We start from the raw sequence: 19,654 nt of genomic DNA on the forward strand, positions 1-19,654 counted from the left end.
GAGCAGCTCCTCTTTTCAGGTCGAAAGCTGCCTTGCGGTTGAATCGTCTCCCCATCTTCAACGCACGTAGGGAAGCATGAGCTGAACATGTGCTGGGGGGAATACGGTGCCACTGGCAGTAGAGCACGCTGGAGTACGTAGCTAAACGTGATTGACCGCACTTGATCTTAAACAGAAGCAATTGGTCGGGTTCAACTGCCTCCGGACACCGGACAGTGTCGTGCACCTGGCAAGTACTCTGTTCCTGTACGTTCCTCGGAACAGAAACTGTCTCTCTGATACGCTGGTAAAAGTGGCAAGCCCTCCTAACAGAAATGTTTTTTCTTCATTTTGGCAACTAAAATGTTAGGTGCAGCTAAAATCTGAACATATATACGTAGCAGCTTTGGGAAGAAGGCACAAGCAGCATTGATCTGCATCACAGCAGGATCACATTGAGCCACAGATTCTAAAATTCTACCAGCAATGCACAGCCGCCAGACAAGTCAAGGATACAGACAGGGGCACTATCAGTTAAATTAATGTTCAGGTCCAAACCTGTACACTGCTATATGATACACTGAAAGAAAGAAAAAACGAGTCAGGCGCATAATTATACATGCATGCAAGAACCCTAAGGTGCTGGTTATCATGTCTTCTATTTCAAGGTTTGGTTTTCACCCTCTTTTCTTCTTTCCCCTCCTGCCTATCAACACGCCATGCCTATCCGATGATGATACCTATGTGCAACTTGCAACTCCACTGCATTAAATATGAAATGATGCACAATGGAAGGGAGCAAGAAATCATGTATGGGGTCAAAAGAATGCCCAAGGCTATGAACAAAAGCCGCCATTAGAAGCTTCCGTCGGTGATGGGGTATCATCGAGAATGACATCAGCAGGGTCTCCAACCCAAAGTCTGTCCCTCCACCGAAACTTGATCCTCAGCTTCCCATTTGCATCCACACCTATAACCTCACCTTTGCTCGCATATGTCTCCATGCCCCATCCCCACCTCGGGGCGACAAGACCGGGTCGGATCCGTACTCTGTCACCTTGACGGAAGGGCCTAACCTTCTCCACCTCCCAACCTTTGCATAACCATAGTCTCTCGCAGAAACAGAAAGAAACCCAGAGCTCCCCATCCCCAGCCCTGTGGGCCACCCCTATGCTGTTGTGGTTCACATCACCCCATTGATATGTAGGGGTTACAACCGACTCCTTAACCTTTACCCAGTCTCCAATGCAGACTTCCTCCTCTTCCTCCACTTTCTCCACCTCGGCTGGGTCTATCAACCAAGCCCTCGCACCAGCTGGTGTGTGAATCCTTAGCTTCCCATCAGCATCAATAGACGAGATGGTCCCTATACTTGAATGATTATGATTAGACCAACCAAATCTTGGCTGACGGATACAGCCTCTGATCCGCACACGCTGCCCAACGACAAACCTGCTGACTCCTTCAAGCTGGCTAGAAAACCCTATCCACCTTTCCTGCTCACCGCAAAATGCCACATGAATGGTTCCATCCCAAGCATCATCTTCATATCCAATCCCATGCACCACCCCAATGCTACCTGGTTTGAGAGACTTCCAGTCATCCGCATCGTTCTTCAGCCTTACCCAGTCTCCAACCTCAAAGACTTGCTCAATCTCAAGATCTGCAGGATCACCTCTCCACAACCCAGGCACACCAAAGATGGCCACCCTTACTTCTCCATCAGCATGCACACCAGCAATTATGCCTCTCGAATCAGGCTTTGCATCTCTCCAACCCCATTTCGGCTCTGAAATTCCAGCGCGGAACCGAACATGATGACCAATCTTAAAGGGCTGTACTTTATCGATGTCTGTGTTATGAGTTAACCATTTCCCTTTCCTGAAACAACCTGCCAGCTCCAGGTAACCAGAGTCCTGAATGCTATGGACCACTGCTATGCTTATTTTTCCAACACTGTTCCAATCATAAGTAGGTCTGCTTCCAACACTTGGCTTCAAGCGCACCCAGTCTCCAACCTCAAAAGCTGAGAGCCTCTCAGCATCACCTGGAGCGACCTTCCACAAGCTATTTCTGCCAGAAACCTTGACATTTAGAGTGCCATCCATGTCTATCCTCGAGATGGCCCCAATGGTTGCTGCAGTTTCATTTGACCATCCAAGGCGTGGCTCAGTTATGGAAGGTAACACATGAACCTTTTCACCCACTTCAAATGGCTGTGCCTTCTCTACGTCTGCTACCGAACAAAGAAAAAGCTTGCTTCTGAAACAGAAAGCAACACCCATGTCACCATCTTCTTCCAGACTATGAACTACACCGATACTGCTACGAGTCACATCCTCCCAGCCATATTTTGGGGATGGGACTGTTGCTTTGACTCTAACCCAATCACCAACCTGCAAGCACAAACAAACATAAGATGAGGATCTAGGATTTGCTCTGCAAATATCAGGACAAAGAATAGCTCTAACGCAAAACAGAAAAGTTAAAAGTAGCTAATGAAGGGGAAAGTAGGAAGCTCCGTGCCTTAAAATCATCGATCTTCTCCATGTCTGATGGATCCGCCTGCCAATGTGTAGATCGGTTAGGGATATCAATTATGAGCAGACCATCACTCTCGATGTCGATTATTTTCCCCACACTGTGATGAGTTTCACCACCCCAGCCGTATCTGGGCTCTGCAATAGATCTCTTTACGCACACTTGGTGTCCAATCTGGAAGTAAGCAGATAAAAGAATATCACACAAAAGCAAAATCAAAGCAGGACAGAAAATATCTCAGAAGCACACATACATACACAAGGGCCAGTTTGTCATTTGCTGTGTAGCGCAGTCAAATCTAGTCACCTTTACAAAATTGACTAACCAATTATTATAGTAAAAGATTTTTGTTGTGGTCTTAATGAGAGGTTGTTGTTTAGTTAGTCCATTAAAAAGTGCAGACAAATACTCACATAACGCCAAACTCCGCTTCATGATAAAGACATCTGAGTATGGAGTTGTGGACCTCATGAGACGAGTGGTATAAGTACAAAACAAATACCTTGAAGGGGTCTACATGTTCGACCTCCTCTGGCTCACAGAGCCATGGATTGGACAGATAGCAGAGACCCAATAGAAGGCTGCTGTCTGGTCTGATCGAGTATACAACACCGACGCTTCCAGGCGTAATAGATTCCATGCCATGTACGGCAACCGTTAGTGACGGACGAATCCGGACCCAGTTGCCAACCTTATATTCTTCAACCCTTTCAATTTCAGCAGGATCAGCCCTCCATCCCCTAGATGCTCCTGGAAAACCAACTCTCAAAATTCCATCATCATCGACACAGAGAACTGTGCCAATGCTATCTCGTGACTGACCACGCCATCCAAATCTGGAGAAACAAAAGGATTATCAGAAGACCATTTATTTTCACACAGAAAGGTTAATTAAGTGCATTATGTTTTTCTTTTTCTTCACAAACCATTAGGTTGGATACTTAATAGATATGCAGTAAGAATTATTTTATATTGAAAGATTAGGATTACTAACATGCAAATGACAATTCATAGATTTTTTGCAAGAAACTCAAATGGCAATCACATATTCCAACATTAGACTTCAAGCTTTACATTTGGCAGTAGGCAGAAGCACAGAATTATGTCTTGCAAATAGATACCATTTGCAGGCTATGATCATTTTAACCACCTGTGATTAGACACGATCCAGTACATTAGTCTAAATTAAACTTTAAACAGCAAAACATATTCATAACGTAAAGCAGACCGGGAAGGTCTCCACCAAGTTTTTGGTTTAGTGGATCCTTAACCTACAAATAGACAGCATAATTAGCGCCTGTAACCTAGCACAGACGAGGGATGTCAACCAAGTCAAATGCATCAAGGACGGAGTAGATTAGCTCCTGGTGAAGGACGAGGAGATTAAGCATTGATGGCGGGAGTACTTCGACAAGCTGTTCAATGGAGAGAATGAGAGCTCTGCCATTGAACTGGACGACCCCTTTGATGATACCAGCAGGCGTTTCAGGGGGTCTGAGGTAAGGGGGGCTTTAAAAAGAATGAAAGGAGGCAAGGCGATGGGACCTGATTGTATCCCCATTGAGGTGTGAAGAGGCCTCAGAGACATAGCGATAATATGGCTAACTAAGCTTTTTTCAACCTCATTTTCAGGCAAACAAGATGCCAGAAGAATGGAGGCGAAGTATATTAGTACAATCTTCAAGAACAAGGGGGATGTTCAAAGTTGTACTAATTACCGTGGAATTAAGCTGGTGAGCCATACAATGAAGCTATGGGAGGGAGTGATTGAGCACCGCTTAAGAAGAATGACAAGCGTGACCAAAAATCGGTTTGGTTTCATGCATGGAAGGTCGACCATGGAAGCCATTTTCTTGGTACGACAACTTATTGAGAGATGCAGGGAGCAGAAGGACGTGCATATGGTGTTCATTGACTTGGAGAAGGCCTACGATAAGAATAATACCATGGACTGTCATGTGGTGGGCCTTGGAGAAACACAAAGTCCAAAACAAAGTGCATTACCCTCATCAAGGGCATGTACGATAATGTTGTGTCAAGTGTTCGAACAAGCGATGCCGACACTAATGGCTTCCCGACTAAAATAGGACTGCACCAAGGGTCAGCTTTGAGCCCTTATCTTTTCGCTTTGGTGATGGATGAGCCCATGATGTATGATCTTTGCGAATGATGTTGTGCTAGTCGATGATAGCCGGACGGGGGATGATAGGAACTGAAAGGTTTTAGGCTTAGTAGAACTAAAACTGAGTCCATGAGGTGCGACTTCAGTACTACTGGGCACGAGGAGGAGGTTAGCCTTGATGGGCAGGTGGCACCTCAAAAGGACACCTTTTGATATTTGGGGTCAATGTTGCAAAAGGACGGTGATATCGATGAAAATGTGAGCCATCGAATCAAAGCCGGATGGATGAAGTGGTGCCAAGCTTCGTTCTCTGTGACAAGAGAGTGCCACAAAGCTAAAAGGCAGGTTCTATAGGATGGTGATTCGACCCACGATATTGTATGGCGCCGAGTGTTGGTCGACTAAAGGCGACATATTCAACAGTCAGGTGTAGCGGAGATGCGCATGTTGAGATGGATGTGTGGCCACGCAAGAAAGGATAGGGTTCGGAATGATGATATACATGATAGAGTTGGGTAGCACCAATTGAAGAGAAGCTTGGCCAACATCGTATGAGATGGTCTGGGCATATTCAGCGCAGGCCTCCAGTCTAGTGTATACCGGACGGCTAAAGCGTGTTGATGATGTCAAGAGAGGTCGGGGTAGATCAAACTTGACATGGGAGTAGTCCGTAAAGAGAGATCTGAAGGACTGGAATGTCACTAAAGAACTAGCCATGGACAGGGGTGCGTGGAAGTTAGCTATCCACATGCCAGAACCATGAGTTGGTTTCAAGATCTTATGGGTTTCAGCTCTAGCCTACCCCAACTTGTTTGGGACTAAAGGGCTTTGTTGTTGTCGCTAGTATCATTTGGGTCATTTACTAGCAGATACCTACAAATAGACGGTGCAGAAACTCAATCATACTCCCTTTGGTCGAAAATATAAAAAGGACAGACCCAGTGCTAGAAGCTCCCCCACCGGATGGGGTATGGGGAAGGATTATACGAGGCAAGCCTTACCCCTGCACAGTGCAATGGGAGAGACCGTGTCGAATGGTCCAAAACTATAAATATTTTCAGAAGTCAAGATTTTATATGTTTGACCGAGTTTATTTATATAAAAAAATCAACACCTGCAATAGAAATCGGGTATCATTAGATCAATCATGAAATATATATTTGCGTTTTATTTGTTTTATGTGAACTTGGTAAAACTTTCACATGTTTGATATTTCATCTGGTGTCTGTTAATTTTAATTATCTTATTGCCCAGATAAACCACAAAAATGGTCACCATACTTTCAAACAGGTAAGTGAAGCACTGAACCATTGCAACAAAATAACTAGTATCCCATAAACAAACTCAGCATTGCTTTCTTCACTTCACTGGTAGACAAAAGCCACGAAGTAGGGAAGCATCGAGGTTCATTTACCTTGGCTCCAAAATATCAGCTTTGAGCTGCACATGCTGGCCCCTATTCAATGGAATGACCTTGATAACTTCACTGGTCAAAACACGAGCTTCTCCAGAGCAAAATGACACAATAAGGTGGTCATTGTCTACAATAGACTGGACAAAGCCAATGCTTTTGGGTCCAGCACCTTGCCAGCCAAAATCCGGAGAAGTAACTGTTCTTCTAAATTTAACCCAATCCGCAACCTCATATCTGGTTATAGAATGAAGTAAATGCATTAAAGATGATCTTGCAATAATTCACAATGACCAGCTAAAAGAACACAGCAATTTTGCTCAAGGAATTAAATTTGGAAGTAACAAAAAGTCAACATTAGACCTCATAAGGATCATCAAGGAAACAGCTAAAAGCCTAAAACATAATGCAGAAAGAAATATAAAAGCAATATGACATGAGTTCCTTACATGGTTGGAGAGAGATGAACTCCTTTATCTTCAAGTTTCTCCATCAGTTCTTCAGAAATCCATTCTCGTGGGAGCCTCTCAAGAAAATCTCGCAGTGTCCAACCTCTGAAATTAATATTCAAACTTGAGAACATATGCTGTGAAAAGTTTGCATAACACAAACTAACCCATGGTACCATTGTCTTCACACAATCACACAACTAAACACAAAAGCAAGTACAAGAAGATAAGTTCCAACAGCTTTGCCGCAAAAGGCTTCAAATAAATGGAGATAGTTACTTAAGCAATCAATTGTCAGTTTCAACTTTCAAGTCATGTCATTTAATGTTTTCTCAGGATACAAGGTGTATCCCGAGTTCCTGACAGAAGGATTCCTCAAAAAAGAAAAGAGCAAAACACTTACACTCTTCCTCACCACAAGTGGCCGTAAGAAATAGGAATAATAAAGCGTTCAATAGTAACTTGCCTGTGGTTCCTCACATCAACAGCAGGTGATGGATGTTCCAGCATTTGAACAACCCAAGTCAGGTTTTCCCGAATCATTTTGGATGCATCAGCAGCTATGTGAAAAGAATTATCACCGTCGTCATCCTGATTTAACCAAATTGCACAACATTAAATGGACATGAACACTTAGTATTGACACAATGGTAACAGGTTTTGAAGAAAATACAAGCAGTAACAACAAAGATTATGTCAGAACTCCAGTTCTGCGTACAATACCTATAAACCATGAGAAGGTCAGGAGAACCAAAGAAAGGTACAAGAAAAACATAGGAGACAAAGGGAGTTCCAACTTCAGAGGACCAATTTATACTCCCTCCGTCCCAAAATAAGTGTTGTACTAAAGTTGTACTTAAGTTGAGACATTTATTTTGGGACGGAGGGAGTACATCAGTGAGACAGTAAACTTAGTTTTTGTAAATTATTCATGATATTTAGATCAGGATTATCGGCATGCACTTTTTAACTTTAGTAAGGCCCTAAACTAACATGGAAATGTTCTAGCAGACAACCCAATCCTAATCGTAAAATACCTAGAAGAATGGAAAGTGGTTCCTGCCAGTTCTAATCTGAAGACAGCATCGTCGCCGTGCTCCAGGAAGCAAGGTCGGTGCTGTCCGCTGCCACCTTCCAGCAAGCAAGGACTCGCCCGCCGTAGGAAACCGCAATGAAGCACGCAGAGATGAGGGCGTCGCCGTCCCTCCGGCGCGTCCGGCCCTGGTCAGATCTGTGGTGGGGCGCCACCGCCAGTAGGGATGAGGGCGGCAGGGATGGGGCCGGACCGAGGGAGAGACGACAGAGGAGCCGCCGGCCTGAAGGATGAGAGAAGAGCGACGGCCGTGAGCGAGAGGGTTTGCCGCGCGAGTGAGACGAGGGGCAGATGGTTCCGCGTCGTCCGCTCAATTTCGAGGTCTCACCTCGTTCCGGATCTGGGCCGAATATTCGGTTCGAGGGAACGAGTTGGTCACCGTTCCACTTATGTACCAAACACGAAAACCAGGCCCAGGAACAGATCCGACCCATGACTTTCCTGTACGTGACAGCAACCAAACACACCCTTAGATAACAGAAAAACTAATGTCCAAGGATTCAAACAGTGACCCTGGTACTTGATAGAGATGTCTAACTCAGTGAAACTTGAAATCTTCGATGTTGCCTGGGAAATAAAATTGGGCCGCTGACACATTTGGTTTCAAATATATAGCTACGAGGAGAAAGTGGTTGTTGGTGGCTGCAGAACTACTTCAAGTTACAGTTTCCCCTATACAGGCTGCTACATCCCAGTAATTAGAGATGGTCTACAAAGCATGGGCACGGCCAAAACAGCCGAATTGCTGTCCTAGTTCCGCGGGACACGGCGATACGGCTGGATACGTTAGCTTATCCCCCAGTATCCCCTGATTTCCGAATTAGAAAAAAGGAAAAAATGGAAGACACGTCTGGGACATGTATGGAATACGTTAGGGACATGGGAAGCCCAATAACAGCCTCTGCCTAATACAACGCCACAAAAGGAGCGCTGCTCCGAGCTACAGCAGATGTGCCACCGGCGCCTGGACTCAACGCTACTGCCGCCTGGACTCGACCGCCGCCGCCGCCTGGACTCAGCCTCCACAGCAACCATGGTCAAGCGGGTAACCCAACAGCCTCTCCTCAACCTCTTCATCTCTCTGCTCGATTTCTTGATGTTGAGTTGCTGCTGCTTGCTTCCCCATGCACCCATGCCGTTGATGCTTGCTGTTGAGCTGCCGCTCACTTGAATGCTGGTGCTGCTGCTTTGATTGTTGCTGCTGTCAGGGAGCATGGCGTTTGGGAGCACCACCGCCAGTAGCCAATTGTCCAGGGGTGAGAGTGAGAGCAGCCTGGTCTCTACTCTCTAATAGACTAATACTACCATTTGCAATTTGATGTATTACTTTTATTTTTAACTCCGTATCCCCGAACGGCTGTGTATCGCGTGCCCGTGTCTCCATGCTTCTTTGGAGATGGTGTCTCTTTTTCTACTGTAAGTAATACTTTCTAGAGTAAATTATTAAAAAAACATATTATGTTAGTAAGGTCCTCCCGACCACTCTCAAGTCACAGACGAACACATACATTTGGCTGAACAGCATGTTACTGTATATAATTCAAAATGTTATATGGTGAACTCATGATGGAAATCACATAAATTTGAGCAAGCACAATAGTAAATCGCATGTTAGGAACAGCTCCCATGTAGTAGCATTACCACACAACTCCTAATATCCAGTTGGCTACTTGCGCGAGAGATTTTTTTTAACTCGGCTTCTAGACTTATCTAATTATCTTTTGAAATGATTGGAAAATAAACTAAGCCACAATACCTGTAGATTACAGTCTGCCCCAGCAGCTAAAAGCAAGCCAACACATGAGTTTGCACCTCTGTTCAGTGCAACATGAAGTGGTGTTGTGTTTTGAGCATTTCTTATATTTACATCAACTCCAGCATCGAGGATAATCTGCCATAAGATACAAAGACAAAACAAGTCTTATTTTGATACAGAAAACAGAACAGCAAAAGAGTGTAGAAAAAATGTAACCAGCAAATAACCTTTACCTTTACCAATTCTGCATCGTTGATCATTGCTGCAGTATGCAACGCAGTTCGGCAATGTGGGTCATCTTGTGCTGTAGGATCAGCACCGACAGCCAGCAATATTCTTACCAACTCTCGGCCCTCTAGCAAATACAAACCAGATATACTATTAGGACAAACGTGGTATGCAATGGATAAAGGCAAGCTTGTCTATTGTATCATTATCCTTGAAGAACTGACATAAAAAGATTGGCTACTGCAGTATCTTTTGAGCGTGATATAAGTAATTGAGCAATTACCTTTCTCATGCTCCTTTTTAAGAGCAGCTGCCATGCACAAAGCTGTTCCAACAGGGCTAGGTACATCAACTGCTTCAACTATCTGCTCTTTCGATGCAACTTCGACCCATCTTTTCACCAAACTGGCATTCCACGTCTCGATACATAAATGCAATGGCCTATTAATCGTGAGAGAATGATGTCACAATATAGAAAAAATTAGACAGATAAAGCACCACAAAAGAGGAAGATCTCAAGCTGGAGCGGCTCAAATGAATGAACAGAAAACATTGGCAGAAAGCAGCATAAAAGAGCATATAAATAAAACCTAATTCCCAGCTCACTATTTCTACGTAGTGTATATATCCTTACGTCTTATTCTGGGAATTTGGTATGCTCATAGAACTGCAACCTCCATTTTCCAGTATGACAATAGCACAGTCAGTATATCTCTTGGTCACAGCAATATGCAAAATAGATTCACCATCTCCATCTACTGCATTAGGATCAACTCCAGCCATGAGCAATTCCTGCATAACACACAGAAAGATTCTAAAAATAGGAACCAGCTTATCTCAGAACGTGGGAGATGAACATGATGACCTACTTGCATGCACTCTGGTTGACCATGATGAGCACAGATATGGGCAAGCGAAGGACCAAGGCCTTCTCTTAGCATAGAATTAACATTAGCGGATCTCCTAATAAGTGCACGAACACATTGTGGAGAGCCAGCAGCCAAAGCAAACACAATTGGAGGGCTTTCATCCTTGTCTAATATGTCCACATTCTCTTGGTAAGCTACAATAGCTTCCACAAGCTCTGCTGAGCCTCTACGGCATGCTAAATGCAACGCGGTATATCCATCTGTATTTTGTGCTTCCAAGAGGGAACGAATTAAACTAGAATTTCCCGTTGAGGCGGCCTCTGCAAGTAGATCCCTGCCAGGCGCGGAAAAAAATGAGTGTTAATACAGTACAGGCTATAGCTGTATAAGTAGCCATAAGAAGTTGCCAAGAGCTAACCTAACACCAGCAGCATTGCCTTCGCACACAAGATGATGTAAAGCATTCGGATTATCATGAACGAGGTCCAACATGGAGGTTCGTGATGGTTCCACACCATTCGGCAAGCTTACATTTGTAAAGTCACTGCTTAAGCAAGTAATGTATTAGAATCAACTATATTAGAAAGCTAAAAACTCACAAGAAAATTACTTGGGGAAATATAACATATATTCCACTGAAGATAATATTCATCTTCAGTCTTTTGCTGACACGCTTTCAGTTAAGTTTCCATAAACCTTAAACATTAGCCTGGAACTGACACAAGCGAACACACTGGAGAGCCAGCAGCCAAAGCAAACACTTCCTTCATCCTCGTCCAATATGTCTAACTTATGTTGGTAAGTTGCACTATATGCCGTTCTAGAACGCGTGCAATCAAGATTTCAAAACTCACATTACCATATAGAAGCATTTGTATTAATTGCATGGGTTGCTATAAGTAAATTTGCCATCATTATCAAAGGTACTACATATCAGTATATTCTTCACCACCTGCGCTAGCTTGTACTTAGAAAATGTGTGTGTATTAGAGATCATATTCCAATTATAATGCTACAAAGAAGTACAAACTTAGATAAAGAAATTACTTCTCGGGACTTGCAGGAGGGCTCCTTGGTATCTCTAGTAGATGGCGAAGAAAAGTTTTTAGCATGTCCTGGAAAGATGGTCTTCTCGAGGCACGGAATTGCAAACAATCACCAATCATCTTCCACAACTCTCCAGGAAGTCCTACACCGACTACTCTTGAATACTGTGGAGGTGGCTTCTTTTCTTTTACAACAGACTTATAAATGTCCTCTGCACTTAGCCCAGTCCATCTGCATTTCAATCAGCATCTAACCACACCATTTGCAAAGCATTAAGAAACACAAAAGTAATAATCAGACTACTTACGGAACAGCTCCAGTGCACATTTCCACAAGTGTACATCCAAAACTCCATGCATCTGACTCTGGTGATATTCCATTTGCACTATCCCAAAACAGATTCAGTGACTTCTTCAATGGTCCCCATGCCTCTGGGGCTGTATAATTGGGACTAAGCACCGTAGCATCCATGCCAGACATGTTGGAGTCATCAGGCACTTTCCGACTAGTGAGGTTCTTCAAAATTGCCGAAAGACCGTAGTCGGAGACGACTGCATGGCCGTTTGCATCTAAAAGAATGTTGGAAGGCTTTATACTCATACAAACAATACCCGCTGCATGTAGCTCTGCTACTCCACGAGCAATATCTGCTCCATACCTGCAAAGCCAGGCCCATAAAAGAAGTCTTCAGACAGAGCACACTAAAAAAGAACCAAATAATTATTATCCTTTGCGAGAATGAAAACAACAGACATACTGGTAAACAAGGCAGTTGCACTTCCTTGCAGCATAAGAAATAAATGGATTGAATGACAAAATAAGTAACTTTTCCTTATGGTATGGGTGTTTCCATGCGCTTAGCATTAAAGCGATTAACTATGCAGTTCGCATTAGGATAATCTAACCACAGATAGATAAACAGTCAACTGCGCAGAAAATCATTGGAGAATGGGCAGCTGGTAAATGCAAATACATCAAACAAGGCAAGCTACTTGAACCTATTGTCTGAAATGGCCTTAATTAGCATGCAATAAAATTCAAATATCAGCCAAAATATAAAATGTCTTCCGTTAGTCAATTGCACAGAAATATATAACAGATGCTTGGAAACCATAGTCAGTGCCAAGGTTTTCGAGTCGACGAGTCGTTCTGGGGTAGCGACTCTTGAATAGTCGACCCTGCAGTTGCGACTCATCGACTAGTCAATACGTTGTTTGAGTCGACTTCTTTTTACGACTCATCGACTAGTCCCGACTAGTCGTTTGACTCAAAAACAGTGGTCAGTGCTGATATTAATAATACTCCTTCCGATCCAAATTAGTTGTCGTTGAAACGGATGTATCTAGCACTGAAATACATCTAGATACATCCATTTCAGCGACAACTAATATGGATCGGAGGGAGTATTATTACAGTAGAAAACAACCACAGGTGGGAATTTTGCTCCATGCCTTCCATTTTAAAGACCGTGCCAGTTTGATGGAAAAACGTCTGATGTGCAAGATATGATCTGAAAAAAGATCAGCAGGGCGTAGTCACCAACATATACTGTCTAGGAATTTACTTATGAGCATGCACGCTGGAAAAGTCCATGCTCTTAGCATACCCAAGCATGCTGGTCACTCAGCTCATGGATAATACAGATAACTGCAGCTTCACGGCTCAGCAGCTTGATGGGAATTGACCATCAAACACATTGCCAAAGCCATGCGGTTCTGTGAGCATCTTGGCTAGAAAAATCCACCAATGGATTTTAATGGAAGCAGAGAGCACCTTGGTCTTACAGGCATTAACTAAAATTAACTTTAAGTTCATGAGAGCTCCGAGCCTGTTACGCCTACAACACGACAACACGTACAGACTAAAGGGGACAAAGAAGCTGGCAGCATTAACCGGACATAGCTCGGCACGTATTCATACCGAGAAACTCGCTGATAATGAATTGAGTAGCACCACTGATCAAATAAACGCTTTCCACGTCGCAGCTCAAACTAGGATACGATAATACTACGACCGTTAATGTTCATTCTTAGCTAGACTGCTTGGCGTAAAAAACATGCAAATGAGCACGTGCTGATAATGAATTGCATAGCACCACTAATCAAGTAAGCGCCTTCCACGTCGCAGCTCAAACTAGCATACGACAATATACGACCGTTAATTTCATTCTTAGCTAGACTGCTTGGCGCAAAAAAACATGCAAATGAGCATGTGCAGATAGCAGATAAACCGACACACGTTAAGTTGCATCTCATCTATGGTTGAAGGTATTTTACTGCGCTCAGCGATGAATAAGCTCGACAAGCAACAGAATAGCTACCCAACAACTAGTAAGTTTCCATGATTAGATGCAATGCCAGACCTGAGGATCTGCTCAAGCGTGAGGCGTCCACCATTCTGCCGCATCTCTTCCTGCACAGACCCTGGGTACCGATCCATGACGAAGCAGAGGTGGCCGTCGACCTTGACGGCGCCATGGAAGGTGCAGACATTCCGGCACCAAGTGGAGGCTCGTCTCAACCGCTCTACTTCCTCCTGATGAACGCCCTCAAGCTCGTCCGCCGCTGACAGGGGCACCCTCTTGACCGCCACAGGGTGCTTACATCTCTTGGCACCACCGGGGCGGCCCGCGCGGGACAGCGTGCCGGCACACACCTCCTGGCCAGCGGGGCCAGGAGGACCGCTCCCGATGCGGCGGGCTAGCTTGAGGTCCGGGTGCGAGGCGAGGTCGACGGAGGTGCAGGGTGGCGGGCCGGCGGCGGGCGCGGGGGCGGCGGCAGGGGCGCGCTTGGGGCGGGCGAAGAAGTCGTCCTCGTCGTCCTCGTCGGAGGAGCCGGAGTCGGAGTGCAGGAAGGAGGGGGAGGAGGGGGAGTCGGAGAGGAGGGAGAGGATGGGGAAGTTCTTGCGGAGCGCGGAGACGGAGTTGCCGACGGCGGTGGGGTGGCGGCAGCGCGGGCAGGGGAGGACGGCGCCCGGCGCGGCGGCGAGCATGCGCGCGAGGCAGGCGCGGCAGAAGCCGTGGCCGCAGTGGAGGAGCAGCGGCGCGCGCTCGTCCTCGTCGTAGCGGACGTGGCAGAGCGAGCAGCACGGCACCCGCATCGCGCCGCGCCGTGCCGCGCCCGGGGTGGGGGGACGGGGGTTTTGGGGCCGCGCCGGTGCCCTAGGCCGGGCAGATCTGGGCTGTGGGGTTTGCGGGGAGGAGTTGGATTTTTTGAGGGGAGGTGGAGTAGAGAGAGAGCTGTAGATGGAAGAGGGAGGGGGGTTGGTGATGATGCGGTGGGAGCCTGCGAGGGACGACAGCACGCGCCTGCCTGCTTGCTCCGCCCACCTTTTCCTGCTCTCTCTCCCTCTCTCTCTCTGGGGAATGGAGGTGGTACGGCGCGCGTGTTCGTTCCTTCGGCGGTGGCGATCTGTTCCCGTGCTTGGGTTTTTTACTTTCGGAGCATGGGCATGACCAGACGTCTCAATGCCGAATGAAGGAAGGAAGATTTAGTCAACGCGTTTTAAGATCCTTGTCTTGTACTTTCTCCGTTTGAAATTACTTGTCGCAAAAATGAATAAAAATAAATATATCTAGAACTAAAATACATCTAGATATATCCATTTATTTGACAAGTATTTCCGGACAAAGGGAGTATTATGAAACGAGGGTTTTCATCATGTAACTAAGAGACAGAAAATCGAGACATTCCCCTCTTCTTTCACATGTTCACATGTCTACTAGGTCCACCTCATCGAAACATGTCTGAGTCGGTGCTCCGATTGCGTGGACTCGAAGCATGTTTCACGGATTCATGGCTTACTATATTTTGAAACGGAGTGATCTTATAGAGAAGAATTTATTTATCTCCTTACACATGCAAACATTACGACCACACACCTTCAGTCAGGCTCCGCCATGTCAAAACACCACAAACTGATGTTGGACATCGTCTAACTATGGGCTCGAACATATTTTGTGAGGTCATTGCTTACTATATTTGGAACCAACTAATCCTATGAAAAAGAGTTTTCTTATCTCCTTGCCTATGCTAACATGTGACTTTGCGTCTTCAATCAAGCCCATGCGTTGTGATTGGCCATTTAGTCTTCTTGGCAATGCATTGACACCGTCATCGCCAAGTCCATCTCCACCTTCACTAGCAGTGTAGTCTATTGGAGAGAACGGTTTAAGCCCTCTCAACATGTGCATGTTCACGAACTCTGAATGTCATGATAATGAAGCATTGCTCGCCGCCATTGCAGATACAAATGATACGTCAACAATTTGGTTGGTCCATCCTTGTGGTGGTCTTCTCATTTTTCGGAGTATGATTGCAGCTAGAACAACCTCGACCTTGCATGCACGTGTCATTAATAGTTGATCACGTGTTTGCTCTTTACCAAATTAGTTGACGGTTGCTATTTGATTCACGAGGGCATTTGCTAGAAACTACAAGTGAAATGTCGTGATGCTTTCACTCGGGCAAAATTGGCTTAATGTAGGAAATGGCATTGCATATATGCAAGTCATTTATACTGTCATTGGCACCGACATAGGCTTATGGAGTAAATTGAGAAATCTTTCAATTCAAGAATTTCCAGGCATTGGGCACATGCAAGATGTTGCGACGAGTATAAACGCATGCCTAAAGGGCACGAGCTTGTAGACAAGCACATGCATGCCCTTGTTTGACTAGCCACAAATCATATCCATGGCTTGAGTTCTGTCACAAACTGGCAAACAAAGTGTTTACATTTTCGTGTCATTGGACAGCTGATGTGGGGCATATCATGGACATCACCGGGAACTTAATGTCAAGTCTAAGTGGACCGATGACACAAGCATGTGCACATGCAATCCAGACCAATGTGATGTTGTTCATCTTTTGAGCTTCCTATGCACTTTAAGGAAGCATGGCTCCTACCCTCAAGTGAAAACACTATGTATGCTTAGGTATGAAGGGACGGAATACAAGGATCGTGAAGGACTCAAAGAAGGGACAAGAAGTGAAGTCGGAGTGATGGGGGCAAGGCCAGTCAAAGGATAAAGCAAAGCTTGGAGCCTCGCGGTGGTGCTTCTGGTGCCCATCGGAGCCTCTAAGTCACCTCCAAGGCAACGTGCAAAGGCACTACACAGGTTCAGGGCCCGTTCCGAGCTTCCAAGGGCCCTCCGAGCCAAACCCCGCATCTCTTTGTCTTCGCTCAGAGTCACCTTAGAGTCTCCGAGTGCTTGAACCCTCCGAGACATGCCAACAAGCACGATTTCGGGCCCAGTCCGCTTAGCTTTCATTACCTTTGTACCCCTTTGTTCCCATACTATATACATTGCACCCTTCTTAAATTTAGGTAACAAAGTATAGACTATCAACTTAAGATGGCTTTGCTGACCTACCCACCCTGAGTGGACCAAGGCCTCCATCTTGTAGAGTAATTCCAAGCCTTCTCTCTCTGGTTTGGGGAGAACTATCTCTCAAGACCCCATCTCTATTTGGGATTTGGGGATGAACTACCTTGTGTTGCATTTTAGCTTTATTTGTTTTGTTGTATCTAAGTCGCATGCACCTCATGTATTGACTTTGGGTTATGAGTGAATGATTGGTGGTGAATCTTAGTCTTGTGTGTTATTCCTCTTGTGATGTCCCTTGGCTCCCTCTTATTTTTCGTGTTCGCTCGTGAATCCATCACCAATTTTGAAGACCGGGCTACCCTACATGGCTTGCCTCGCATCATTTGGTACCTACAACAAGGCTTTCACAATTTGGAGTCCCAACCTCTCCTATTCTAGCCTTATTTCGGCTTTTGTTCTTCCCCCTAGATGACCTGTTGCGCCCTTAACGCAGAGCCACTGCAACAAAAAAACTAAGCAAACTATATGAAATAGTCTTTAACTAATGTACCTTCAAAGCTAAACGAGTGATAGAAAAGAAGCTCTAAATGAATCATCTGAAAGTACAAAACTTAGCCTATGAGATGACATGCTACAACATGATGTTAGTTTAGTTCGGTTGAATTGGTCAGTCAAACACAACCTAGAAGCAAAGCAAGGTATATAGAAGATAATCATTTATTTGCATTGTACATGTTGTGTAGTGGATTTTAATCCTACTTCAGGTGCCACCCCTTATCCCACGTGGAGTGCCACACATGTGGTCAACACAATTCAAGACCAATCAAGGCAATCAACGATAGTCCAAGCCACCCTAGTCAACGAAAGTCTAAGCGAGGCTTCATGGTCAATGAGTCAAAGAAGGAAGACCTGATAAAAGAACAAGTCAACGGAGAAGGCAAGAAGAGTACAGGTCCAGGCAAGAAGATCTCTTCTAGTGTAGGAATCTCCCTCCTAATGGGCCACATCCCACCTCATAGCCCAATAAGAATCACATGGGCTAAAGGATGGAAAATTACCTATTTCTACTTTCCCACCTCCTTACTTCAAGGGTAGCGTCATTTGTCAAGGACCCCTAGCCTATACGAAGCCACCCATGGGCATGTAACTCACTCACTCTCACTTAAATACACTCAAGTGGAGGGTCACTCTCCCCTTTTGAGCCCCTTCAGGAGGGCAAACGAAGGCCGAGAGCTTGAAGCCGAGGGACATTATAAGGCTTGGACTAGTCGGGAGTCGTGGGACACCAGAAGCAGCCGCACTCTAAGTGCCCCGTGCGCCGGACACCACTTTTGATGACCCTCCCATAGGACATAGGTCGCTCTACCACAAGACGGTTGAACCTATTTACAAAACATCGTCGTGCCACTTTGCCAGGTGTATAAGGCCGTCACACACACCCTCACTAATTTTTGACCACGCTACTAAGGAGTAAGAACACCCCCTAGTAGAAAGTTGATTCATGCACATCAACAATACAATTTAATCGATAGTTCATTTAGATACAATCCATTGATACATAAAGGGCATTTTCTGTCGGCGTTCTGGGAACGGGGGTCCCCAGACCTGCCTGCCTGCGGCCCATGGCGTGGCTGAGCCAGCAGGCCGTACGACCCGTCTTCATCAACAAGGCATCCAAGACCCTCGCGAGGGGCCAAGCCTCGCGAGGCGGACGACACAAGACCTCCTCTGGAGCGGCCTGGTCAGGCTGGCTCGCGAGGAGCGGAGATATCAAGGCGGGGCGAACCTCACGAGGCTCTCGTGACGTGAGTCATGACGATCGACACCAGGCGGGCGCCAGCGCGCGCAGCGTCCTTATTTCCTCTTTGGTGCTAAGGAAACAGGTGCGGCCGCGGAGTACCGAGGCATCAGGCAAATGTTGCCATACTGGTGCAACGAGACCAAGACCAGGAGGACGACAAGGCGGAGGTCATTGTGGAGCCCAAGACGGCGTCACCACCAAAGCTTTGTGCAGGCGAAGACTACTTTTGTCAAGATGGCTCGTACTAGTTGTCCCCCTTCAAATTTGCCCGCCGTTGTTGGCTCCCTTCCCGCTCGATATTTGGGAAGATGACCAGGGCCTCTATAAATAGGACTAGCCACCACAGTAGAGAGGAGAGAGATCATCAGACCCAGAGATACACATAAGTCCAAAAGCACAAGAACACCTCAACCTCAGGAGGTTGTTCTTCCCTTGAACTGTTCATCATCAGCCCAAGAGGCAATCCACCAGCACCACACTGGAGTAGGGTATTACACCACAACAGTGGCCCGAACCAGTATAAACCCCATGTCTTTCTGTGTTGTGAGTTCGTCGAGTTCGTCCGCAAGATCTTAGCGAGCTAGAGCGTCGATCGGTAGGAGGGAAAGACTTCACGCGCACCCCAATGTTCGAACCTTAAGGGTTAGCCAGAACCCCACATCCGGCATTTGGCGCGCCAGGTAGGGGTGCACCGGAGCTTCTTCTCCGCCAATCAGCTCTCCGACGTTCACCGGCTACGATGTCTGGCGACCCAAGGGCCGGATCCGACCGCTGGGCAGCCTGGCCGGCCCGGACGGCGCCGCCTGCCCATGAAGGTCTCGACCCCGCACCCCAAGCGACACGGGCGCCACCAAGCTCCGTCGGGCGTGGACAGCACGACCAGGCATCATCCACCCTCACCCCGTGACAAGTACGAGCCACGATGAGAGCAGCGAGTCACGCCACAGCAACAACGCCGCACTCACGGCGGGAGCAAAGCGAACATGCGGACGACACTAACAGTGGCAAGGGAGCTACTGCGATGCAGGC

At 46.1% G+C, this 19,654-nt stretch overlaps 1 protein-coding gene across 1 annotated transcript; it reads right to left on the minus strand.

Moving 5' to 3' along the window:
* Positions 1-492: 492 nt before the first annotated feature.
* LOC123054457 (E3 ubiquitin-protein ligase KEG) lies at positions 493-14,806 on the minus strand. Its single transcript, XM_044478237.1, has 15 exons — positions 13,858-14,806; positions 11,803-12,153; positions 11,496-11,726; positions 10,867-10,992; positions 10,449-10,782; positions 10,214-10,371; positions 9,863-10,020; positions 9,585-9,706; positions 9,352-9,486; positions 6,969-7,093; positions 6,503-6,607; positions 6,057-6,290; positions 3,023-3,356; positions 2,506-2,694; positions 493-2,375 (listed from the first exon to the last, which is right to left on the minus strand). The coding sequence occupies exons 1-15, from the start codon at positions 14,592-14,594 to the stop codon at positions 816-818; spliced, it is 4,899 nt and encodes a 1,632-aa protein (XP_044334172.1). The 5' UTR covers positions 14,595-14,806; the 3' UTR covers positions 493-815.
* Between the last annotated feature and the right edge of the window lie 4,848 nt (positions 14,807-19,654).

The sequence above is a fragment of the Triticum aestivum genome, chromosome 1A, assembly GCF_018294505.1.
Source record: "Triticum aestivum cultivar Chinese Spring chromosome 1A, IWGSC CS RefSeq v2.1, whole genome shotgun sequence".
Lineage (NCBI taxonomy): Eukaryota > Viridiplantae > Streptophyta > Magnoliopsida > Poales > Poaceae > Triticum > Triticum aestivum.

Coding starts and splice junctions, on each gene's coding strand:
- LOC123054457 (XM_044478237.1), bottom strand. CDS start 14,594: ATGCGGGTGCCGTGCTGCTCGCTCTGCCACGTCCGCTACGACGAGGAC. Junction 7,094..9,351: donor GGGCAGACTGTAATCTACAG/GTATTGTGGCTT, acceptor TGGTTAAATCAG/GATGACGACGGTGATAATTC. Junction 2,376..2,505: donor AGAAGATCGATGATTTTAAG/GCACGGAGCTTC, acceptor TTGTGCTTGCAG/GTTGGTGATTGGGTTAGAGT.